The 25,912-nt window shown below is 40.2% G+C and overlaps 1 protein-coding gene across 4 annotated transcripts in view; it reads left to right on the forward strand.

Annotated features, from left to right (window-relative positions):
- Positions 1–25,912, forward strand: part of Dmxl2 (Dmx like 2) — a 112,165-nt gene that overhangs the window by 82,241 nt on the left and 4,012 nt on the right. The window contains exons 24-42 of one of the 4 annotated variants that reach the window (XM_069995408.1): positions 713–1,788; positions 2,090–2,281; positions 3,731–3,807; positions 5,472–5,602; positions 9,494–9,742; positions 12,830–13,008; positions 14,476–14,606; positions 15,782–15,867; positions 16,274–16,475; positions 17,046–17,163; positions 18,922–18,984; positions 19,692–19,778; positions 19,860–19,981; positions 21,899–22,031; positions 22,686–22,746; positions 22,851–22,978; positions 23,409–23,486; positions 24,522–24,613; positions 25,210–25,262. In XM_069995408.1, coding sequence (XP_069851509.1) covers positions 713–1,788; positions 2,090–2,281; positions 3,731–3,807; positions 5,472–5,602; positions 9,494–9,742; positions 12,830–13,008; positions 14,476–14,606; positions 15,782–15,867; positions 16,274–16,475; positions 17,046–17,163; positions 18,922–18,984; positions 19,692–19,778; positions 19,860–19,981; positions 21,899–22,031; positions 22,686–22,746; positions 22,851–22,978; positions 23,409–23,486; positions 24,522–24,613; positions 25,210–25,262 — 3,258 coding nt within the window. The remainder of the gene's footprint in view (positions 1–712; positions 1,789–2,089; positions 2,282–3,730; positions 3,808–5,471; positions 5,603–9,493; positions 9,743–12,829; positions 13,009–14,475; positions 14,607–15,781; positions 15,868–16,273; positions 16,476–17,045; positions 17,164–18,921; positions 18,985–19,691; positions 19,779–19,859; positions 19,982–21,898; positions 22,032–22,685; positions 22,747–22,850; positions 22,979–23,408; positions 23,487–24,521; positions 24,614–25,209; positions 25,263–25,912) is intronic. The other 3 variants (XM_069995409.1, XM_069995411.1, XM_069995410.1) reach the window with 3 other exon arrangements.

Here is a 25,912-nt window from a genome sequence, read left to right on the forward strand (position 1 = left end):
ACTTCTGGCTTTTTCTGAGTTTTTTTTTTTTCTTCTTTTTTTGGAGGTAAGAGTGCCATGGCCTTTTCTGCCTGGGCAGGTTTCAAACTAAGATCTTCAGATCTCAGCCTCCAGAGTGGCTAGGCTTACAAGCATGAGCCACTAGCACCCCACTTGTATTTTCTTTTATGTTAAAAAAAAAACAAAATCTAAGCAAGCTGAGCCTGAAAGTACCTGCCTGTAATCCTAGCACTAAGGAGATGGAGGCAGGAAGATTAGGAATTCGAGGCCAACCTAGGCTAGATCCTGTCTCAAAGAGAAACAAGGATTGGGAATACATCTTTATACATCTCTATGTTAGAGCACTTGCTTGCCAAAGCATGCATAAGACTCTGGGATCAATCCTAGGGCGTGCACTCACACATATGCACGCATACACACGCATGCAAATAAGCATGTGTTTATATCCTCTCTCCACTTTCTTAGCAAAAAGGCAGTTACTATATGCACTTTCTGCCCCTTCTTTTGTTTCATGTATCCTGGACATCACTCTAGCAAATAGGGAACTGATTTTTGTTTCACCTGTATGTTTTTCATAATTATATGAATGTACCATAGTTTAACCTCTTCCAGGTTAATATTTATCTTTATCTTAAGGAAATATTAACATCTTTCTTTTGAAATATAAATACAAATTAACACAGTAACTTGTGATTTTATTTGATTCTTATAGTTATCATCAAATCTTGTAACCCCGTGGTGTTCAGTTTTTACAACTATCTTCGAACACATCCTTTACTTCTTCGAAGAAATCTTGCTTCTCCTGAAGGAACTTTGGCAACCTTAGGTCTCAAAACTGAGAAAAACATTGCTGATAAGATTAACCTCATAGAAAGAAAATTATTCTTTACCACTGCAAATGCTCACTTTAAAGTTGGATGCCCTGTTTTAGCCCTAGAAGTACTTTCCAAAATTCCCAAAGTAACCAAAATATCTTCCTTACCTGAAAAAAAAGATCAGCCTGATGTCTTCTCTCAAAAGATAGATGATGGACCTTCAGGATCGGTAACTCTGAGAGATAGCACAGGAAGTTCTGGCACTGATTGGTCAGCTCTAACTTCTTCACAGTTCGACTGGAGCCAGCCAATTGTTAAAGTTGATGAGGAACCTCTTAATCTTGATTGGGGTGAAGATCACAATGATGTCTCAGAAGAGGATGAAGATGCTGTTGGTTTAGTCATGAAAAGCTCAGATACCAGGGGAAAAGATGGACAAGATCAGAAGGCCTCAGATCCTAACATGTTATTGACCCCTCAGGAAGAGGATTATCCTGAACATGATACTGAGGTTGATGTGATTGCTGAACAGTTAAAATTCAGGGCTTGCTTAAAGATCCTAATGACTGAACTGAGAACTTTGGCTACAGGTTATGAAGTGGATGGAGGAAAGCTCAGATTTCAACTTTACAACTGGCTTGAAAAGGAAATTGCTGCCCTGCATGACATATGTAATCATGAGGCAGTTATTAAAGAATATTCCAGTGAAATGTATTCTAAATTAGAGAGTGATCTTTTGGATCAGGAAGAAATGATGGACAAACCAGACATTGGCTCCTATGAGCGCCACCAAATAGAAAGACGAAGATTACAAGCTAAACGAGAACATGCAGAAAGGCGAAAGCTGTGGTTGCAGAAGAACCAGGACCTTTTAAGAGTGTTTCTTAGTTATTGTAGCCTTCATGGGGCCCAAGGTGGTGGGCTGGCCTCAGTAAGAATGGAACTGAAATTTTTGTTACAAGAATCACAGCAGGTGAGAACATCATGTTCCTTTTTAGTAGAGATTAGCTCAGTAATCGCTGTAGCTCTTCCAGTTAGGACTTAGCTGACTCAGTTGAGTCAGTTCCTCTGTTCCTTTGAGGCAGATATTAGTTAGAAGTTCACTTAAAATTGGAGAATACAGATCTCACTTTTATACCTTTTATATCTAGCAAAGAACCTGCTCCGTTACTGGGTGCTTGAAAAAGTAAATAGTATTTAGTGTTTAACCAAATAACATTTGTTTCTCCTTCATGTTAACTATTTTGAAAGAAATAATCCACTATCACCTGCAGGAAACTACAGTAAAACAGCTCCAGTCTCCACTGCCATTGCCTACTACTCTCCCTCTGCTTTCAGCAAGTATTGCTTCGACAAAAACAGTCATCGCTAATCCTGTCTTATACTTAAATAACCACATTCATGATATTCTTTATACTATTGTTCAGATGAAAACACCACCTCATCCCACTGTTGAAGACGTGAAGGTAATATAAAGTTCATGATCCATTTGAGATCTGCACATGCAAGAAGTAAATATGTTATACTTGTATATCCTGTAGTTTGAACTTGTAGAAAATATTTTAGAATATGATTGTATTTCCCTTTATACTTATCAGTTCAAAGTTATTTATAAGACTTATTTCTGGGAAAATTACTGCCTTCCTTTAAGGCAAGTACATGCTTTTTGGGAACAAACTAAATTTTGTAGGCAGAAGGAAAATATTCCTTAGAGCCACCACTGCCTTAAGGGAACCACTGAATTAAAATACTGATGTTTACGTGCCAAGGTATTGTGAAGATGAAGAGGAGGAGAGGAATACCTGAGAAAGAACCATGTTGGGTCAGAAATGCTTCCAGAAGAAGTATTGTTGTTACAATTTCATGGGTGATTGTGTTCACTGCAGGTTGGACAATAGTTTGAGGCAAAGAGTGTGTTGGCAGAGTTACTACCCCAAATTGAACCTGTACCCTGTGCTGAAAACTGAAACAATAATGGCTTCCAAGAAACACTAGGGAACTTGCAGGGACTGGAGCATTGACCCGCTGTCTCTGCACCAGCAGAAGTGTGTGTGTGTACCTTTTCTAGTTCCAGGGGCATTGCAGGTCCACAGTGTTTTAATCAGTGGATGTATTTTGGTTTGACAGAAATGCCTAATCTAGTCTTGAGGGATTTAAAGTTTACAGGCCATGTCATACTACTAGAGAATTTTAATCCATAGTGTGAATTCATCCATATCACTATTTTAGCAGAATTTGCTTAAATGACTAATTAGGCAAAGATATAGAAAAAAAAAGTAAAACATATACAAGTTCCAGATAAATATTTCCAGTCCCTAGAAATATGGACAAGCCATTCAAAGATTATGAAATCATTTCCAAGGTCCCTTTAAATTTTAATGAGTGTAAAAATACTGTTTCATTGTCACATTTCAGACATTTACTTTAGTGTGACATTTCAGCATTTTGTATTAGTAGGAAAAATTGTAATCTTTGAAAGTACAAAAATGTTCTTTCTGGATATTAGCCATTTCATACAGTGATTGATATTTTATTGATAAGATCAAATCCTATTTTCATCACGGGAATTTCATAAGTCAAGCCTAAATGGAAGTTCTGAAAATTCTCTACTTTGTCCCATGTTTTTCTACATAATACTATTGAAGCTAACAGTCTGAAGCTCTGCTTGGGCCGCTAAAGGGCAGGCTCACGAGGAGTGAATGTTAGAGAAAAATACACTCCGACCAGCCAGTTTCCTTGTGGCACATAAATAAAGATGGAGGAAGGTTACTGTAGAAGTTTTAAAGCATTCTGTAGTCTCACACAGGATCCAGTATTAATGATAGTGCTTGATCCATGAGTATTTCTGATTTTAGACGATTACTGTTGTGTAGGATTGTTAGTACAGAATGTAATTGTGGTTGTTTTGGTTTTAGGTGCACACACTTCATTCATTAGCAGCATCACTCTCCGCGTCCATTTACCAAGCGTTATGTGACAGTCATAGCTACAGGTAAAGAAAACTACCCAAATAGTATTCAAACAGAAAAGGCATTTAGCTATTTCCTAGGCATGAAAAAATCCCCAAATATGACTGGCGTGTATACTGTAATAGATAAGATAGAACCAGGAATAAAAAATTGTTTGCTTTTAACCCAGTTACAACAGAGAAATACAGAAAATGACAAAGAGTAAATGCAGATGGTCTTTAGTCTAATGGTTCTGGCTTCCAAGAAAGAAAATTTTATGGTCCAAAATAATTTTTCTTTAGGAATGACTTTTCTTTTCAGTTTCTGTTGAACTGTTTTTTCAGTTTACAAAACCCTTTCAAAAAGTGTAAAAATAACCCAGACAGCAGTGGCTTAGTAATCTTAGCTACTCTAGAGGTTGAGACCTGAGGATCATGGTTTGGAGCCAGCCTGGGCAGGAAGTCTGTGAGACTTTTATTCTCAGTTAACCATCAAAAAAGGCAGAAGTGGAGCAGGGTAGAGTACTAGCATTGAGCCAGAAACCTCAGTGCCAAGGCTCTGAGTTCAAGCCCCAGAACGGGCACACAAAATTATATTCTTAAATTATTAAAATAAAATTTAGGGCTGGGATTGGGAAGGTGGCTCAGTGGCAGAGTGCTTGCCTTGAATGCACGAGACCCTGGGTTCGATTCCTCAGCACCACATAAGCAGAAAAAGCCAGAAGTGGTGCTGTGGCTCAAGTGGTAGAGCACTAGCCTTGAGCTGAAGAGCTCGGACAGTGCCCAGGCCCATTCAAGCCCTAGAACTGGGCAAATAAAATAAAGCCTTGGACATGTATATAAGGAAGAAAGCTGATTTAGCTGACATTGTCACCTAAATGATCATAGAAAGCTGGTTTGATATTAGTCACTAGTTAAATGGGATCACAAGAGAGTTCAAATACATTGTTTTCAAATATGTATTTTCTAGTCCTTAAGCTGATTTAGTTTCTCTGTAGCCCAGTTTACTTTCTGCTTTCTTATCGCCTCTGATTCTACAAAAATGGAAATACATATTTAAGGACATTTGTTTTTAGGTTTTGATGTTCTTAAAATATGATTCTCCAGGTTTTGCTCTTATTTTTAATTCAAAATTAAGCTTACACAATTTTGCAGAGTTAAGAAATAAAACAAATTAGCACTCTGAACCTGTCTACTGTATCTTAGACTAAAAATAGTCTCTTTACCTCAGACTTTAAAAAATATGTAAGTGCAAATAGAAGAGCTGGTACTAAGTGATTACTAGAAAAGAATTTAAGAGCCCTCTAAGGTTCTTATAAGGCTGAGATCTGAGTTTGAGATTCATAATCAGCCCAGACAGACAAATCTGAGACATTCTTGCCTCTAACCAGCAAAAAGTCAGGAGTGGAGAGGTGGCTCAAGTGGTAGAGTGAGCCTTTTGTGAAGAAGGTAAACCAAGAGCAAGAGGCCCTGAATTCAAGTCCCAGTACCAGCACACACACAAAAGCACTTAAGAAACTGCATCTAAGAGACTATCAAGAAACATAACTAATTTCAAGAGCTTTCTAAATTTCTCACTAGAATAGTGAATTAATTCAGTATTAAAACTTTTAGGATTTTTCCTACATCTAAAATAGATTATTTGTACTAAGTGCAGTTGCTAGTTACCTCTTTTAGCATGATAAATTACTGAACCTCTTTGTTTTTAGTAGTCAAACAGAAGGAAATCAGTTCACAGGAATGGCTTATCAAGGACTTCTTTTAAGTGATCGTCGAAGACTCAGGACAGAAAGCATAGAAGAACATGCAACGCCAAATTCATCTCCTGCTCAGTGGCCTGGTGAGATATTCATGAGTTTTTGTTGTTGTTGTTGTTGTTTTTTAACCACCCAAATATTTTTTTGTGCCAGTCTCCTTGGAGATTGAACTCAAGGCCTGGCTACTCTATCCCTGAGGTTTTGTGGGGTTTTTTGTTTTTTGTTTCCTAACACTTTGAGCTCCACTTCCAGCTTTTTTGATGGTTAGTTGGAGATGAGTCTTTGTAAAACAAGTTCTTAGCATCTATCATTAGGAAATCATTGCAGCAACTCACAAAAATTTATTTTCAAAATCTTGGCATTTCTTATAGAAAGTTATTATATCTAAGTCATAAAATGTCAGGACCAGAATAATTTAATGGGATATGTGAGATACGTGATAAAAACACTTTTGAATAATTTTAGGTGTTTTTGAAGTTATAAGCAAAAAGTAGAAAATAAGAGCTTTCTGTGACTGAATCCTAATGTTTTTTTTCTTCCTTTTTTTTTTTTTTTGGTTGGTCATAGGACTTGAACTCTAGGCCTGGACTCTGTCCCTGGTCTTTGGTTTGCTCAAGGCTAGCATTCTACCACTTGAGTCACAGCTCCACTTCCAGCTTTTTTGGTGGTTAATTGAAGAGTCTCACAGACTTTCCCGCCCAGGCTAGCTTTAAATTGTGATCCTCAGATCTCAGTCTCCTGAGTAGCTAGGATTACAGATGTGAGCCACCTGTACCTGGCCCAGATACTTCTTTAAAAGGGAAATGTCTCTTTTAAAAGTTATTGTCTAGGGCTGGGAAGGTGGCTCAGTGGTAGAGTGCTTGCCTGGCAAGTATTGTCTAGTTTCCAGTTTGTTGCTCTTTTGGATTAGTAAATGGTTGTTTTTTATGACGGCTTTGCTATCGATAGCAATTTTTTTCATTTTTCTTTTTCTTTTTGACAGTGAGGGAAGTTTTGTGCTTATTACCTCTGAGCTGTGCCCCTAGCCATTTTTCACCTGGGCATGTGCGTGAGCTGGATCTTTGTACTTTTATGTTTGCTGGTATCATGAGCGTGTGCCACTGTGTCCAAGATGCTCTCCATGGAGATGAAGTCTTGCATACTTTTCTATGCTTATGGCTGACCTAGCACTACAATCCTGCCAATCTACCACGTAGCTTGAGGTGACAGCGTGTACCACTGTGCCCAACTATGGTTCGAGAAGCAGTCTCTCAAACTTTTTTCTACCTGGTTTGGCCTCAAACTCTTATCCTCCCATTCTCAGCCTCTCAAGCAGCTAGGATTACCAGTGTAGGCAGGCCTGGCTTCAACGAGTGATACTGAAATATTACCTCAGAAATTTCATGTTATTATTATCTCAGAAATTTTGGAAGGCTGAAATCTAAGAATCATGGTGTAAAGCCAACCTGAGCAGAAAAGCCCATGAAACTCATCTTTAGTCAACCACCAAAAAGTTGGAAGTAGAGCTGTGGCTCAAAAGTGAACACAAAAACAATCCAGGCTACTCAGGAGATGAATCTGAGGCTCATGGTTTCCAGACAATCCAGGCAGGAAAGTTTGTGAGACTTTATCTCCAAAAACCAACAAAAAGCCAGAAATGGAATTGTGGCTCAAGGTTAGTAGCCTTGAGCACTAGCCTTGAGCAAACAAGACACTGAGTTCGAGCCCCAGCACTAACCTTTTCCATCCCCCCCCTCCCAAAGAAAAAGAGAACAAAAGGGTTTAATATTCTTCATGAACATGAGCATGTCATTTAGAAATTCTGAATGGAAGCCCCAGCGGACTTTCACAGACACATCTCTTCCAGAACATGAATGTGTATACAGGGCACGAGTGGCATGCTGTGCCACAGCGCCATGCTAGCCGACCTTCTCGTCCTCATTCTTTACTTCCATGCCTTAACTTTCTCCTCTCTCTACAGGGCCGTACATATTAAAAATTAGTTGAAAATGGAAATGAATTGAAAACATTGAAATTAGTTCAAAATCATTTCAGACTTAAAAAACCTTGCAAAACAGTACAAAAGTTTTATATAACCTTCACCCAGGTTTCCTGCGTGATAGCATGTATTATGCTATGTGTGTGGGTACCTGCAGGTATATATTTTTCAATATTTGGCATCAGGTTGCAGAGAGGGTATCCTTTCTCTCTTTGTCTCTCTCGACAGAGCAGGTACTTGCAGCTCACTTGGCAGCTCAGCTTAGGCTAGCTTTGAATGCTCTGCGTAGTTCTATGTAACTGGCGTCATATTCTTCCTACATCAGCCTCCTAAATGCTGGGACAGTGGGTGTGTACTATCATGCCCACCTTTCTTCTCTTTATCTTCCATGACTATTAATTAGTATGTTTAAAGAGTATGTATGTCTGGGAATGTGGCTTATTGGTAGAGTGCTTGCCTACCATGCATTAAACCCTCAGTTTGATTCCTCAGTACCATATAAACAGAAAAAGCCGTAAGTGGCACTGTGGCTCATGTGGTGGAGTGCTAGCCTTGAGCAAAAGAAGCTCAGGGACAGTGCCCAGCCCCTGAGTTCAAGTCCCAGAACTAGCCAAAAAAAAAAGAGGGGCTGGGAAGGTGGCTCAGTGGTAGAGTGCTTGCCTTGCATGCATGAGGCCCTGGGTTCGATTCCTCAGCACCACATAAGCAAAAAGAAAAAAGCCGGAAGTGGCGCTGTGGCTTAAGTGGTAGAGCGCTAGCCTTGAGCTGAAGAGCTGAGGGACAGCGCCCAGGCCCAGAGTTCAGGCCCCACGACCGGACCAAAAAAAAAAAAAAGAGTATGTACTATTCAATTATGTTTGAAGTTGGTCATTCAATTTAGGCTTTTCTGATTTATTTTTCTTTTCTTCTTTTTTTTTTTTTTTTTTTTGGTCAGTTGTGGGTTTGAACTCTGGGCTTGGGCGCTGTCCCTGTGCTCTTCAGCTCATGGCGAGCACTCTACTGCTTGAGCCACAGCACCACTTTCAGTTTTCTAGTGGTTTATTGGAGATAAGAGTCTCACAGACTTTCCTGCCCAGGCTGGCTTTGAACCGTGCTCCTCAGATCTCAGCCTCCTGAGTAGCTAGGATTGCGGGCATGAGCCACTGGTGCCCGGCTGAAGTTATATATTTTTATCAGGGAGTCCACAAAAAAAAGTTGTGTCTTTCTCAGTACAAAGGATCAAGAGGCTCATCATGTTAACTGTTCTGTTGTTTATGTATTGACTTTGATCACTTGGTAAGGTAGTTTCTGGCTGCTTTTTCCTTTACAAAGGTACTGGAATTTTTTTCCTTTTCAGTTAAGTATTGATATTATGTGTGTGTGCACACGTGTGTGCATGTGCACATATCCACATATACATGTCAGTTCTAAGATTTGACCTTATAGCCTGGGCATTGTCCCTGAGCTTTTGTGCTCAAGGCTAGTGCTCTACTACTTGAGCCACAGCTACACTTCTGTTTTTTGGTGGTCAATGATAGCGATAAGAGTCTCACACTTTCCTCCTGGGGCTAGTTTTGAACTATGATTCTCAGATCTCAGCCTCCTGTACCTAGGATTACACGTGTGAACCACTGATGCCCAGTCATGCATTGGTATTTTTTTTTCTTAAAAAATTGTTATATAAAGGTGATATAGAGGGGATACAGTTACATGTCAGGTGTATTGATATCTTTTGAAAGATAGTTTGGGATTGTATAAAATGCTGAATTTTAGCATCCAGTGATGGTTTCTGTTCAAGTGTTAGATACTACAGTGGGGTGACTAGATGGTGATTTTCTGATTTTGTCATCCTAGGGAAGAACTTTTCATTTCCCCTTTTTGCTTAACAATTCACTCACTGTGTTGCTTTAGACCCATGGATTCTTAGTTTGTTTCATTATCTATTTCTTTCATTATTTATTTTGCTTATTGTAGACTATCGACAGATAAATGATTATGGTATTCTGTATTCTTTCAGGTGTGAGCTCGCTTATTAATCTCTTGAATTCAGCCCAAGATGAAGACCAGCCAAAATTGAATGTTTTGTTGTGTGAAGCAGTTGTTGCTGTTTACTTAAGTTTATTGATCCATGCCCTTGCCACAAATTCCTCCAATGAGTTGTTTCGGCTTGCAGCCCACCCATTAAATAACCGAATGTGGGCTGCTGTTTTTGGAGGGGGCGTGAAGCTTGTTGTAAAGCCTCGAAGACAATCAGAAAACATTTCGGGTAAGTTGATAATGTTTGAAGAAATCTGATCTTGAAAATCAGTAATGTGGGCTGGGAATATGCCTCAGTGGTAAAGTGCTTGCCTAGCATGCATATGAAGCCCTGGGCTCAAGTGGTAGACCACTAGCCTTGAGCAAAAGAAGCTCAAGGACAGTGCCCAGGCCCAGAGTTCAAGCCCCAGGACTGGCAAAAAAAGAAAATCAGTAATGTAAGGTACAGCCACTTTTGTAGGGTGGTTATTGATTTATACTTACGTTGCAATAATAATGCAAATTACTATATGTTTGAAGAGGTGCAGAAGAATGAGCAGAAGGGAAAGATAAGTGAGGAAGGAGGGACAACATGAGGGAATAAGGACCTGGAAAAAAAAAGACAGGTCTAAAGTAGAGAAAGCAGTTTTAGGCAGCCGCCAGAACCTGTGCAGCACTGAGCTTTAAACTATGGCCATACAGAAGGCAGCTGTTTCCACTGGCTTTTAAAAATCACCCTCCCCTGTTCCTTCTGCCCATTCTTCCTGTCTGGGTAAGAATAGATTTTATTCCATACTAAGATGGAAGCTTTGGTATGGACTGATGCCCCAGGGAAGGTTGAAACATGGAGTCCATCCTAACCCATGCACGGGAATGTTCCTCTTCCAGTGAAGGATTGCCGCTGCAGAGTGTAAGCACACACGATGGCGCTCTGCGAATGGTGTCCTGTATGCGCTGCAGTGGGGGGAGGTCTCACCAACTCCACGGCTTCTGCTCCTATCATGTACCTTTTATTCCTACTTAATTGTAGTCCACTTCCCACTGAAAACAGTTTTCTCTCTAATAACTGCCTTTTCTTCCTGAATTTTCTATTTTGTGTTGTGGGAATTCTGTCCATCATACTTAAAACTTCTGAGAATACATTTTTGTTCACAAATGTACTTAATACCTATTATATGGCAGGCAATGTTCTAGGTTTTGGAGATAAGGGAATGAAGAAATCAAGACAAGACCCTCACCCACATGAAGCTTACATTGATTGGAGCTAGACACAGTAACACCTGAACAAATGTGAAGTGGCAGGTGTGATGCGAGCTAAGGTCGTAGTGAGGATCACTGGAAGGTGATGGTTCAGTTAGGGGAGACAGAACTTTGAGCAGAGACCCAGGGAAGTGAGCAGTCACTGTGCAGTTATCTGCAGTCATAGAATGGTGAATGCTAAGGTCCCCAAACAGGATTGAATTTGGCCTTTTGCAGGAACTGCAAGACCACAGTACTGTCATAGACTAAGGGAAGAGGGTAGGTTAGAGAAGGAGCAGAGAAACATACGCTCAGGTTTTAAGCAGAGGAGTGATACAATCTAGGTTTTCAAAAAGAGTCATTCTAGCTACGTTGTAGAGAATAAACTTTCGAAACAAGATGATGGTGAACTATGGAGTATGACTGGAAAGCAAAGTGGGGTACATCTATACAGTAGAGTGCCAGCCACAAAAGAGATGAAGTAGCTAGGTGCTGGTGGCTCATACTTGTAATCCTAGCTGCTCCGGAGGCTGAGACCTGGAGGGTTGGTTCAAAAAGACAGACTTGAGGTGTGGGTCAAGTGATAAGAGTGCTAGGCCTTAAGCTCAAGTCCTGATGCTGGCAGACACAATGGGGAATGAAGTTGTGTGCAAGCCTTTGAAATGATCATTGAAGGAAACCAGACACAAAAGGTTGCTTTTTGTATGATTCCATTTCTGTGAAATACCTGGAATAGATAAATCTGTAGAAATGAAGCCAGTTGATGCATTGATTGCTTACAAGGGGTTGCCATTTGCAGTAATGACTGCGCTCTGGAATTGGAGGTGGTGGTTGCCTAATAATGTAAATGTACTAAATGCTGCTGAATTATGTGCTTGAAAGTAGCAAATTTTATGCTATGTGTATTTCATCTCAAAGATAAAAAAGTCATAGGCAGCATAAAAAGTGTATTCTGATAATAATTTGAGTTATTACAGTGCATTTGTCCTACTTTGTGACCCTTTCATATCCAGCTCCTAAATCCTTTTGCTACTCCTTTTTATCCACGGGTTTATACCACCCACTGTACTATAAATTCAGCCTGTTTTCTTCCAGTTTGATCAATCAAGCCTACTCATCATGAGACTGGCTTCAGAGCCTTGGATGAGAGTTTACCTAATGGATAATTCCACCTTCAATTTAACTCTAGACTCTGTCCTTGTCTCCTCTCCTCTCCTCTCCTGACTCCTTTTCCCCTCGTTTACCCAAACCCTTGGTCATTTATAGTTTTTCCCCATTGTGTCTCTGCTGTTCTTACTAAGACATGGCAAATCATATCCTACATGTCTATCGAATCTTTCTTGAACTGCTTAGCTAGAAATAGTATTTCTTTTTTTTTTCTTTTTTTTTTTTGTCAGTTGTAGGGCTTAAACTCTGGGTCTAGCACTGTCCCTGAGCTCTTCAGCTCAAGGCAAGTGCTCTACCACTTGAGCCACAGTGCCACTTCTGGTTTTCTGGTGGTTAATTGGAGATAGGAGTCTCATGAACTTTCCTGCCTGGGCTGGCTTTGAACCGCAACCCTCAGATCTCAGCCTCCTGAATAGCTAGAATTATAGGTGTGAGCCACAGGGGCCTGGCTCAGTCATTTTCTTTAATACATATTGAATATGTCATTTAATATAGTTTGTAGAGAATTGAATTCTTATTCTAGACAGCATATAGGCTGCTTGATAGCAGGCTATCCATCTTCATCTTTGCGTGACTGCTAGAAAGCTGATGAGAGAACTGGAAAGATAAGCAGCACCAATATTAGTTTTTGTTTTTTTTTTTTGGGTCTGGTCGTGGGGCCTGAACTCTGGGACTGGGCACTGTCCCTCAGCTCTTCAGCTCAAGGCTAGCGCTCTACCACTTGAGCCACAGCGCCACTTCCGGCTTTTTTCTTTTTGCTTATGTGGTGCTGAGGAATTGAACCCAGGGCCTCATGCATGCAAGGCAAGCACTCTACCACTGAGCCACCTTCCCAGCCCTGAAGCACCAAAATTAGTAACTGAGCTTAGAATAAATCATGGCAAGAGGATAATTAAAAGGAAATGATTGGTTTTTAAAAATCTTTCTTCAGCACCTCCTGTTCCTTCTGAAGACATAGATAAACACCGGAGGAGATTTAACATGCGAATGCTGGTCCCTGGAAGGCCTGGAAAAGATGCCACCCCACCACCAGTGCCTGCAGAAAGACCGTCTTACAAAGAAAAGTTTATCCCTCCAGAACTTAGTATGTGGGATTACTTTGTTGCCAAGGTAAGGGGTGTGTAATGTGCAGGCTTTAAGTGTGTCTGTTTTTTGACTTGTATTATTAGGATCACATACACACAACAGGGCAGCTTTTAGATTTGTTCTCTCAAAAAACAGTGGTCTTAGTAAATTTACATATGAATACAGACTTGATGGTAGGTGAGTCCTGTGAGACTTGGGTATAACCAAACTCAGCTTATTAACATAAAACCTGTACCATCTCTGTCTATAATGGGGATACTTGTATTTACTCTCTAGACTCCTCTTAGTAGTTTCCTGGCCAGCATAGAATTAGAAAATGGTGGACATTTGGGGGTTGATTGGGTTGTAGTGAGGCCGCACAGCAGAGAAAACTTGTTGGGATGGAGTGCTCATGGTGACTGCATCCCATATAACCCGGGTCATACTGTGCAGGGCAGACGCCAGTGTGTACTTGCTTCCCTTTGATTGATAAGCTCCTCTCCATTAACACCAGTGACACTTTGCCGTCCATGCCCATAAAGAAACACAACTCCTATCATGCCTCTTCCCATGGTAACGTTATTACAGCTCCCATATTAAAGAGTTCTTGAGGCATTGATCCCACTCTGTTTCAGTTAAGCTGAGCTGCACTTCAAAAAGTCTTTCAAAGTGAGTTTTGAGATCTTGTTTTGCTACATAAAGGCTTTGATTGTGTAAATGATGTTAGTGGTTCTCAAAGTGTGGTCCCAGAATGATAGCATCACCTAAGAACTTAAGAGAAACACAAAACCTTGTGTTCCAGCTCACACCATTCCAGTCATACACTCTAAGAGAACTAAAAACTTGTTTGAACAGCCTTCTTGCAACCTATGAGAACATTCTTAGGCAAATTGTGGGTGCAGAATTGCAATGTTATATTCTGTCAGGATTTTACCAGGAATTGTGTTGGCCTGTCTCCTGAGGCTACTGACTTGTATTTAGTTAACAAAACAAGGATCTTTGTATGCTAAAATAAGTCCTTGCCAAATATGTCTTGTTAAAGCCTGGTGCCTGTGGTTCCCACCTGTAATCCTGGCTACTCAGGAGGCTGAGACCTGAAGATCATGGTTCAAAACCAGCTCAGGCAAGAAAGTCTGTGATACTCTTATCTCTAATTAGACACATACACACACACGCACGCACGCACGCACGCACGCACGCACGCATGCACGCATGCCAGAAGTGGAGCTGTGGCTTAAGTGGTAGAGCATTAGCCTTAAACAAGAAAGCTCAGGGGTAGCACCCAGGCCCTGAGTTCAAGCCCCAGGCCCAACACACACACAGAGACTATAGATAGATAGATGATAGAGATCCAGATCTGGGTGTGATGTTTGTAGATATCTTTGTGTAAAAACACTATCACATTCACACAATGACAAGATTGCCTCAGAGTACATTTCTCAAAATGTATCCTGGTTATTAAGCAATGTATTACTATTTAATATATTTAGTAAACTACATCTTTTCCTGCAGCCATTTCTTCCTCTGTCTGATAGTGGTGTGATATATGATTCTGATGAAAGCATTCACAGTGATGATGAAGAAGATGATGCCTTTTTTTCAGACATACAGATACAGGAACACAAGGATCCAAACTCCTACAGGTAAGTAAGGCCTTGCTTTCTTTCTTTTCTTTTGCAGAAAAACCTGATATTAATTTTAAATTACATTAGTAAATTTCTAGAAGGTAGAATATTTCTTCAAAGAATAGCTTTCCTGTAGAATGTAAGCAGTATTTTATGTGTGTGTGTGTGTGTGTATACGCAAACACTTCTTGCTATTTATAGTACACTGCATTGTTCATGAGTGACAATCTACCACTTAAACCATACCTCCAGCATTGCTTTATGCTGATTATTTTGGAGATAGTTTCTTCTTTTCTGCATAGGCTGTCTTCAAAGCATGACCCTCAGATCTCAGCCTCCTGAATAACTAGGATTATAGGGTTAAGCCACTGGAGCCTGGCAACACCAAAAAAATTTCTTGATGTGCTACTGGAACTTTATATAATTTTATTTATGTATTATTAGATTTTATGTGACTTTTTGACAGCTTTTTCTAATAGGTAATTTTCAATATACATATGTATTTATATATCTTATGCTTCAAAGATTTCAAAGGACGGGGCTGGGAAGGTAGCTCAGTGGTAGAGCGCTTGCCTTGCATGCATGAGGCCCTGGGTTTGACTCCTCAGCACCACATAAGCAGAAAGAGCCAGAAGTGGCACTGTGGCTCAAGTGGTAGAGCGCTAGCCTTGAGCTGAAGAGCTGAGGGACAGCGCCAGGCCCAGAGTTCAGGCTCCATGACTGACCCAAAAAAAAAAAAAAATTTTCAAAGGAGCCATTTTTGTGAATAAAAATGACAGCTAGTTTTCTGAGTTGAAGATTGGAGTAAACAAATGACAACATCACTTCTCTCATAGTTTTTCTTTTTCTCTCTCTTTTTTTTTTTTGCCAGTCCTGGGGCTTGAACTCAGGGCCTGGGCGCTGTTCCTGAGCTTCATTTGCTCAAGGCTAGCACTCTACCACTTGAGCCACAGCACCACTTCCGGCTTTTTCTGTGCATGTGGTACTGAGGAGTGGAACTCATGGCTTCCTGCATGCTAGGCAGGCATTCTACCACTAAGCCACATTCCCAGCCCCCCCCCCCCCCGTTTTCTTTTTTCCTTTCTTCCCAAGACCTCCAGGGTTGGGGATTAAACAAAGGGCTTCAAGCATGATAGGCAAGTGCTCTAGTGATTTCATTTTTTAATTAGAACATTTTTGTACCCATTGAACAGCTGGGCTCTTATGCACTTGACAGTGGTTAAGCTGGCGCTTCACAATGTCAAGAATTTCTTTCCCATTGCTGGACTGGAATTCTCTGGTGAGTGTGGAATTTGAAAATCATTGTTAATTAAATACAATTAAATGATGCTACAAGATCTGTATAAAAGACCATTTGCTACTTAAAAAATACTCCATAGGAGATTTTAAAAAGTTGAACTTATTCCAGGCTCCAATCTATGGTTTTATTAATTCCTACCAAGAATCACTAAAATAGAAGATGAAAGAGCAGCAAACCAGATTTCAGAGGCTGGACATTTTTTCAACTTATTTTAGTAAGCTGACCTTCTGTTTTATTGAAAGCCTCCCAGATCCAAATGATATTAGATGAACATTTTCAGATTTATTTATATTTTCAGAAGCCTTGTCTCTTAATAGATTTTGGAAATTGTGGATGATGACCAGTATGTTTTATTAAAATAAAATGACATTTGGTTATCTTTTAGAGCTACCTGTAACGTCACCATTAGGTATTGGTGTGATTAAGAACTTGGAGAACTGGGAACAGATCCTGCAGGAGAAAATGGATCAGTTTGAGGGCCCACCCCCCAACTATGTCAACACGTATCCATCTGACCTTTCAGTAGGAGCTGGACCAGCTATCCTTCGGAATAAAGCAATGCTAGAACCTGAAAATACTCCATTCAAGTAAGAAAGCTTTTCAAGTGCCAATAACCTTCAAAATACTTATCATTTTGAACCTGCAATCCCCTTCTAGTATTTTCTGAGGAAAACATCAAAAATCTGGTGAGGAAGTTGTTATAAAATGTCTAATTCATTAGATACATTATATAGACAAGAGCTTTATATTTCTAGATCTTCTATATTTCTGTAGTTATTTTCAGAACTCTTAGAGAACATTCTTTTGGATGATCTACATTTGCAAATAAGGTGTTTCTGTCCTTTTTATGGTAAGTTAGCAATAGATACATTAACTATTTCTACCTTTGGTCTTAGTCAAAGTATTGAGAAATGATGACATAACAGGTTTTTGTTGTTTTTATCTTCTGTCTGACATCTTAATCCCTATGGATATAACTTTTTTTTAAGATTGTGAGGTTCTTTGGGATGGTAACATTTTTAAGATTGTAAAATAGTATATAAAATTTTGTTGAGTTTCATTGCTGTCTCCTTTGTATTAGATTAACAAATTTCTGCAAGTATGCTATTCATTTCTAATAAACAAAAGCAGTGTGATATGTTAAATATTTCTCATAGGTCCCGAGATTCTTCTGCACTTCCAGTCAAGAGACTTTGGCATTTCCTAGTTAAACAAGAAATCCTCCAAGAGACATTTATTAGATACATTTTCACCAAGAAAAGAAAACAGAGCGAGGTATTGTGAGAAAAGCATTTTCTGTTGTAATTCTGTAGTTTTCTTTAACATTTCTAATTAATTTGCACTTTATTTTGAAACTTTTTGGTTGGAACTTACTTTATTATCTTAAAAACATGCTAATAGCCAAAGTTTACTACAATGAACTTCTTTTAAAACTATAGTAATGAAACAACATACATGAAGTCCTTTGATAAATCACATACAATAAAGTGCAAATTGGTATTTCTTTTAAAATACTTGCTATTAGAATTTTATAATTTTGCAGTGATAGAATTGGAAGTTCTTAAATTAGTATAGTCTTAATAGTCTTCTACAAATATCTCAATGTAATTTAATTGAAAATTGAACATAGCCCTCATTTAGAAGTGAACAGGTTTAAGTAAATGCAACAAATTTAGGATAATTTTGAGAGAATAAAGTACAGAAATGTAGAAACTACATGGTGATCTTAAAGCCAATCTAATTAGCAAGTCATACATGATTCAAGAAGCACCAAACATTTAGGCAGTTGACTGATTGCCTTATGAAAGAGACACGAGCATTTCAGTCCATTCAGTGAGGTAATGAGCAGCTGGAGAGGAACCAAAGGCTTGGCAAGTATAGTCTGAGAAAAGAAGAAGGAATTATGTTTCATTTTGGAAAGTGAAAACAGTCACAGTTCCCACAGTGCTCCCCAAGCCAGTGGTGGAGCTGCTGCTCAGCTTCTGCCCTCACCCAGGGCAGCAGCTCATTTTCCCAGTCTCCCACTTATCATGCACCTACTTGGGGTCAGCCCTGTGAGCACTGGTTTTCCCCTATGGATTTAAAAATTATGTATGTGTTGGGCTGGGAATGTGGCTTAGTGGTAGAGTGCTTGCCTACTATGCTTGAAGCCCTGGGTTCAATTCCCTATTACCACATACACAGAAAAGGCCAGAAGTGGCTCTGTGGCTCAAGTGATAGTGCTATCCTTGAGCAAAAGCTCAGGGACAGTGCCCAGGCCCTGAGTTCAAGCCCCATAGTAGACAAAAATAATAATAATACAATTGAAATTTGCTGGGCACCAGTGGCTCGTGTCTGTAATCCTAGCCACTCAGGAGACTTGAGATCTGAAGATCATAGGTCAAAGCCAGCCTGGGCAGCAAAGACCATGAGACTCTTAAGTTTTTTTTTTCTTTCACAGAAAAAGCCAGAAGTGGTGCTGTAGCTCAAGTGGTAGAGTGCTAGTCTTGAGCATAAAGGAGCTCAGGGACGGTGCCCAGGCCTTGAGTTCAAGCCCCAGGATTGGCCAAAAAATAAATAACAACAACAAAATACTGTTAGGTGGGATTTCAGCGACTGATAACTTTGTAAAATTCAGTGAATTACATTAGCACATGAATTCTGAAAACAATTACCTAAAAAATTTCTTGAGAATTACTGGTTTTTATAAAGCTCAGTAGTACAGGGCTGGCTTAGCATGGGCAAGGCCATGGATGCACTCCCCAGACCTGGAAGTTGGGGTGGGTGAGAAAGGGGTTTGTCTATATTTATGTAAAAGAAGTTACATAAATGGTAACTAAGCTTTATTTTGAAGTGGCATGTCTCTGTGTATATGTAAATAGTTAGGGTAACTTTGTCTTTTTTACTGTGGTTATCTGATGACATTTTATTCATTTTTTTCTTCAGTTTTCATTGACATCTTTAAGTGATGGAGTGACCATTCTAGCTTAAAATTTTTCTTTTATGATTTTGTTTTGTGCATGTGTTTGTGTTTGTGACGTGTGGTTTATTTAGTCTGTAGAAGAACATGTGGAGCAGGTCAAACAAAACCACGTATCAGAAGATTGCCACATCAAGGTAGTATTCCAAGCTCTATTTAGCTTGTCCTTCAAAGTTCAGGGAGCTGACTTTCTTCTCGTACTAACCACGATTGCCTATCAGAGCACTCGCTGCTCCCATGCCATCTCCCAACACAGGGCAGGAGCTGCTTTTCTGCCTCTAGCCATTGCTTCTTCCTTTCTTGTCCCTATCCACCACCTGGTCTAGACTGTTCTTGAGCATGACTGGTTTTTCCTTCCATTCTGCTGCTTCTCTCCTTCCTCTGATCTCTGACCCTTAGCTCCAGCACCTTCCTCTCAGCCTCCTACATCCCTTTCTCACCTTCTCTTGCCAGCTTCTCCTTATTCTGGTCCCATCACCTGTATCCTAAAGGGCTTTACCGCTTCCGTGTCTCCTGTGTCTTCCTACAACTTTTCCCCACTCTGTGTCTCTTAGCAATGTATATTCTTCCTGCAGATAAAGTAAGTGTGCCCTTTGGGAAGAGCTCAGATACATATTTTCATTCGTACTTTTAAAAGGAACAATACCTTACAATCATATTGGAAATCTTCATAATTGGGCTTACTCTAGGGCATCAACAAATTTTCCAAAACCTAATTCTCAACATACTAAAGTTACTTTCTTGCTGCTACTACATTTTCTTCTTACCCAGCTTGTACATGTTGTGGGCTGTGTGTCTCTCTGCAGCTGTGCTGCAGAAACTGAAAGCGAGTGGTGTTTTCTAGGTTGAAGCTGATCTGGGTTATCCTGGAGGAAAGGCAAAGGTCATTCATAAGGAATCTGACATGATCATGGCGTTTTCTGTTAATAAGGTAAAAGCTGAGATTACTATAAAGAATATACTTTTTTAAAAAAGTCAAGTCACTGAAATCAACACTTCCTTTGCTTTACAGGCAAACTGCAATGAAATTGTTTTGGCTTCCACACATGATGTTCAAGAACTTGATGTCACTTCTCTCCTGGCCTGTCAATCTTATATATGGATTGGAGAAGAATATGACAGAGAATCCAAAAGGTTTGTCCCATACATAGCTAACTAGAAATGTAGTTTTTTTTCAGCCTGCACCTGCTCTTAAGTTGTTGGGTTGAAAGACATCTCTTTAGTTGCATAAGAAACAAATGTAAATTGCATTAGTGGCCAATAAGAGGTTTCACCTATATTAGTGAACAAATGATTCATATTTCTTCCTATTAATTAAATGATTCACAGGCATTTTTTTTTTGGTATGTGTGTGCTGGGTCTGGGACTTGAACTCGGGGCCTGGGTACTTTCCCTGAGCTTTTTTCCTCAAGGGCTGACACTCTATCACTTGAGCCACAGCTCCACTTTTGGCTTTTTAGTGGTTACTTGGAAATAAAAGAGTCTCATGAACTTTCCAGCTTTGAACCTTGATCCTCAGATCTCAACCTCCTAAGTAGCTAGGACTGTAGTATTTTCAGAATAATCTGACATGAAAGCCTTAAGGCTAAGAGCTCTTTGGCATTTATCCCTCAAATGTCAGAAATCCTACAGTATTCAGTAAATTTAGATGACTTATGTATATTTTTTGTTTCAATTATCTAAGTACATTAACTAGACTGATTTATGAGTCACATTTACTGAGTAATGTTGCACATCTTTCTTGCAGATAGAAATGTAGACAACTTTTTATTAATGCTGCCTGGGAGTGGTGCGTAATGGCCTCTCTCCTGGTGTTTATTGAGTTCTCATGCATACAGTAGAACCAGGCTGTCACCACAGAGAACATGTAACTGTTCCATTCCACCCTCAAGTTACTTTCAGATAATATATTAGAAAAATGGTAATGAGAAAGGAGGCGCTGAGTTAGTTTGCTTGCCTAGCTTGTATAAACCCTGATATATGGAAAACTGAAACACAAATAGTTCCAATTTATACAGCAATAAAGTCCCCAAACATGAGACATTAAGTTGGATTCAAGTAAACCAGTACTAAAATTGGCTACAATAAGATGTATGCCTATTTTCTCAACGGATATTTAGTATTTATTTTTTTAAACTTAATATCTTTAAGTAGTTGTACAAAGAAGTTTCCATTCTACAAAACAGTATATGAATAAAGGTGTCAGACAACATGTCACCCATGGCTCCTGACCCATCCCTTCTCACTTTGTTTTTAATTGAGATTAAGTGATTACATAAATTTCACATATTTTAGAATATTGTAGAATTAGCATGGCTGGGTGCTAATGGTTCATGCCTGTAATCCCAGCTACTCCGGAGGCTGAGATGTGAGGATCGCAGTTCAAAGCCAACCTGGGCAGGAAAGTCCACAGGAAAGTCCATGAGCCTTTTTTTTTTTTTTTTTTTTTTGGGTCAAGTCGTGGGGCCTGAACTCTGGGCCTGGGCGCCACCCCTCAGCTCTTCAGCTCAAGGCTAGCGCTCTACCACTTGAGCCATAGCGCCACTTCCGGCTTTTTTCTTTTTGCTTATGTGGTGCTAGGGAATCGAACCCAGGGCCTCCTGCATGCAAGGCAAGCGCTCTACCACTGAGCCACCTTCCCAGCCCCTCCAAGAGCCTTTTTTTTAGTTGGTTGTGGGGCTCAAACTCTGGGCCTGGGCGCAGTCCCTCAGCTCAAGGCGAGCACTCTATCACTTGAGCTACAACACCACTCCAGTTTCTGGTGCTTTATTGGAGATAAGAGTTTCACAGACTTCCCTGCCGGGGCTGGCTTTGAACCGCGATCCTCACATCTCAGCCTCCTGAGTAGCTAGGATGACAGGCGTGAGCCACCGGTGCCCAGCTTCCATGAGACTCTTATCTCTTATTAACCACCAGAAAACCAGAAGTGATAGAGCACTTGCCTTGAGCAGAAGATCTCAAGGCCAGTGCCCAAGCCCCGAGTTTAAGCCCTATGACCGACTGGAAGAGAAAATGGAACCTTCACAGTAACCCTTCTGTTATTTTCCACAGCTCAGATGATGTTGATTACCGAGGTTCCACCACTACGCTGTATCAAGCCAGCACAGCTTCCCATTCCCAGGTGCATCCCCCTTCATCTCTGCCCTGGTTAGGTAGCGGACAGACCAGCACCGGAGCCAGTGTGGTATGTTCCTAGTTCTTCCGTACACAGCACAGATGAGGGTGAGGAGCAGTAGGTATGCATCTGTAGCTTTCACCACTGCTTGTCACTTGTACCCAGCTAGGAGTGTGGTACTGATCATCGGCCATCACTGTCCAGATGCAAAGGGAGCAATCCCTGTGCACTCATAGTGCCAAGTGCCTCAGGGCACTTCTTGTTACCAACTATATTTGAAGGAGGTCTCAGTGCTACATTCTAGTCCAAAGAATCAGGAGATGAGCTGGGCATTGTGGTGCGAGCTGGGCATTGTGGTGCATGCCTGTAATTTCAAAAAGAAAAAGCCAGAAAAGAGTTGATTTTTCCTGCTTACGCAGGAAGACTGAGTTAGGAGACCAGTGTGTACTATCATAAGGTCCTATCCCACACCAACCTGGAGGTGTTCCTGCTTGTCTTCACGGACAAACACCTGGTGTAGAGTTCTCTTTGTCACTTGATAAAGCAACTTGTGGCCTCAGTGTGCACTGGCTCCAGGCTGTCCCACGCCGTCCGGTGCTTCCACAACAGCCGTCCCAGAAGCTCCTACGCTGTAGGAAGTAGTAGCAGAATTTGAACTGCTCTGAATACATCCTTCCTCTTTCTCCTGGATACAAAAATAAACTCATTTCCTCTTCTTTCAAGCTTATGAAAAGGAACCTACACAATGTTAAGAGAACGACATCCCACCCTGTCCATCAATACTGTGAGTGTTTCACTGATGAGCTAAGGGTTGTTAGCGTCCTGTGTTACTGTGAAATTTATAGCATTAAAAATACCACAACGCTGACCTTTGCCTTCTGTGTTCAGATCTTACAGGTGCTCAGGATGGCAGTGTCCGAATGTTCGAATGGACACGACCTCAACAACTTGTCTGCTTCCGTCAAGCTGGCAATGCAAGAGTTACTAGATTGTATTTTAACTCACAGGGTAACAAGGTAGGTTCTTGGAAGTCAACTAAGTCATTCCAAAAATACTTGAGGCTATCAGGAGTAATGATTATCAAACTATATCTAAAAGAATTCAATGATCTGGATTTAAGCTGAGCAGGTAATTTGTTGGATTCCATTTCTGTCTCTACCTACAATTTAGTGTGGATCAGTCATCCACTTAAAGATCCCCAAACTGCTGTGAAGTAGCAAACGCTGCTTCTGGCATCGGCCAGCACAGCGAGCAGGGCACGGGCTGGCTGTTGGCTGTGCTCCTTTAGAGGGGTCAGGCGGCAGTGATGGCACGCAGATGGAAAAGAAGTGCTGGGATATAGGAGCTACAACCAAGAGCCCCACTGAGTGACTCTCCTTCCATCAGTGCTTTTACCTTTGGTAGGAATTCTGAGGAGCTGTGTTAACATGCGCCCCGTTCTTACAGTGTGGTGTTGCAGATGGAGAAGGGTTTCTGAGTATCTGGCAAGTGAACCAGACTTCAGCTAATCCTAAACCCTACATGGTATGTATCCCTCACCTACCCAGAGAATGCCTTCTTTTTGAAGCACGTTTCACACAGTGACTCTCATGGTGATTCTGTTGAAGAGACAGTTTGCCCCTGCGCTCATCATCCATACCCTAGTTCTTTAGACTGAAATGACTGAAAGACAAAAACGTTATTTTTTACCTTGGAGTACAATCTTGACCTCAAACAATTTTTCAAGTTTTTTTTCTTTTTCTGTAGTGATCAAATTTAGGATACATTTTTTTTTATTATCTAAGTAAAAAGTATTATACTTTTTAAAATCTAATTACTAAGTTTAGAATTATCTTAACCTATATCTTAACCTATATAGAATCTGCAGAACTTGCAGCAGGTTCTGAACATGTATTCAGATTTCCTCCAGAATTTTTGCTTTACAAGATTACAAAGTGATCCTGGCTGACTGCTCCTTAACCCAAATTAAAATACTTGGTGAGGACAAATGCGCCTTTTGTGTTGGGGGGAAGGGGCACTATTTTGTGTGGGACTTCTGCCATCTCATAGATGGAGATTCAGAAGATTCCTTCATGCATTTAAGGTTACTAGCACTAACGTGGACGGCTCGGCTAAGTTTGAATTCTTTTTTGGAATGAGCTTTTTGCTCTGCATCCCAGGTTGGCTATGAAATCCGAAATTTAAAGCAAGCCTCCTGTCTCAGCCTCCAGAGTACCTAGGACTATGGGCATGTGCTCCTGTACCTGGCTAGTTCATATACTTTGACGTCTTCTATTCTTTTCTTACATAAATGTAAAAAATTCATACTTTAATCCCATGTTTCAGCTCTTTGTGGTTAAAAAAACATTAATCCCATGTTTCAGCTCTTTGTGGTTAAAAAAACATTGACTACTAGCAAAATAGTATGCCCATATCTGTTAATCAGCTACTACCACTTACTATTATTTAGACCTGAGCTTAAAACTGTTCTTACCCTGAATTGGGATGCTGCAGCAGAACTGCTGTTCCTTGCAGATGTTAATGGTGTAGATCACATCCGTTGCCCTTTGTTTTCCATAGAGTTGGCAGTGCCACAGTAAAGCCACAAGTGACTTTGCATTTATTACCTCGTCAAGTCTAGTTGCAACATCTGGACAGTCCAATGACAATAGGTATGTTCACAGAAAAGCAAAACAGAAGAGCATTTTAGGCAGAAAACTATTTTCTCTAGAAAATGTGGATTCCAAAGGTTGTATGCTCTAACTTCATGAATAGTTTTCCTTACCAAAAAGAGAAAAGCAAAACAGTTCTAAAGTGGTCTAACAGTAAGCATGTAGCATATTCGTGTGAAAGTTATCCAGTCTTCCTAATATTGCTGCTACTTCCATTAGGTTCTTAGAATTAACGGGCAACGCCCTCAGCCTTGTCTGTGCTCCCCACTTCTCACTGACAGCACCTGTCTGGGAATCACATCTGTCATTTCTGCCCTGTACTGCCTGAGGGCACAGAATGTCCTTTTTACTCAGAAGTTGTGCAGTCTCCATGGAAGGGGAACGGGAAGGAGATGGAGCGGGTAGGGTGAGGATTCACTGACAGATGGGATCCTGGGAGATGGCCCATACTGTTTCTACCTGGGGCCCTGTCTCTGTCCCCCTCCTAGCTAAGAATCTTGGCTCTATAAATGTAAGAACATATATATTATGTTTTGGCTTGAAGACAACTTGTCCCTTATAGCAATTATATATGGAACATTTTGTTTCTTTAAAAGAAATGTATGCCTCTGGGACACGCTGATATCACCTGCCAACAGCCTCATTCATGGTGAGTTACATCTGCGACTTTCAATACAATATGAAGAAACACTCTCCTGGATTTTATTTGTAGGTTGAAAATGGAAACATGTAGAGTAACAAAAATTAGAATGTCAGCTGCCTAGCTGAGGTAAGTAATACATGTGGTATGGAAAGTATGCTGTGCACACTTTATTTACAAAGTATTTACTGGATTCAGTAGAAAAGAGGTAATATATTAAAGAAGTTAGCCTTCATTTTGTTTTATGGTTAGGTTTATAGTAAAGAAATGATATTAATACCATTTAAATACCCTTTTTTTTTTTTTTTTTTTGCCAGTCTTGGAGCTTGAACTCAAGGCCTGGGCACTGTCCCAGAGCTTCTTTTGCTTTAGGCAAGCACTCTACCACCAAGCCACATTCCCAGACCCAGTACTATTCTTTTTGTTGAATACAAATTGAATGTCCTAAAAAAATCTTTTTTACATAATGCTGCCTATAAAGTAGACTCCATTCTGTAACAGGTTTGGGTAAAACAAAAGATTTTTAATATGCTGATACTCATTTTGAAAGATGTAGTTATTCTCATAAGCTTGCAAAATTTTTTGCTGTAAACAATTGTTAACATTGTTTACCCAGTTAAACATTTTTTTTATGGACTTTTTTTTTTTTTTTTTTTTTT

Source organism: Dipodomys merriami, unplaced genomic scaffold (genome assembly GCF_024711535.1).
Source record: "Dipodomys merriami isolate MVZ:Mamm:240054 unplaced genomic scaffold, mDipMer1.0.p SCAF_48, whole genome shotgun sequence".
NCBI classification, from domain to species: domain Eukaryota; kingdom Metazoa; phylum Chordata; class Mammalia; order Rodentia; family Heteromyidae; genus Dipodomys; species Dipodomys merriami.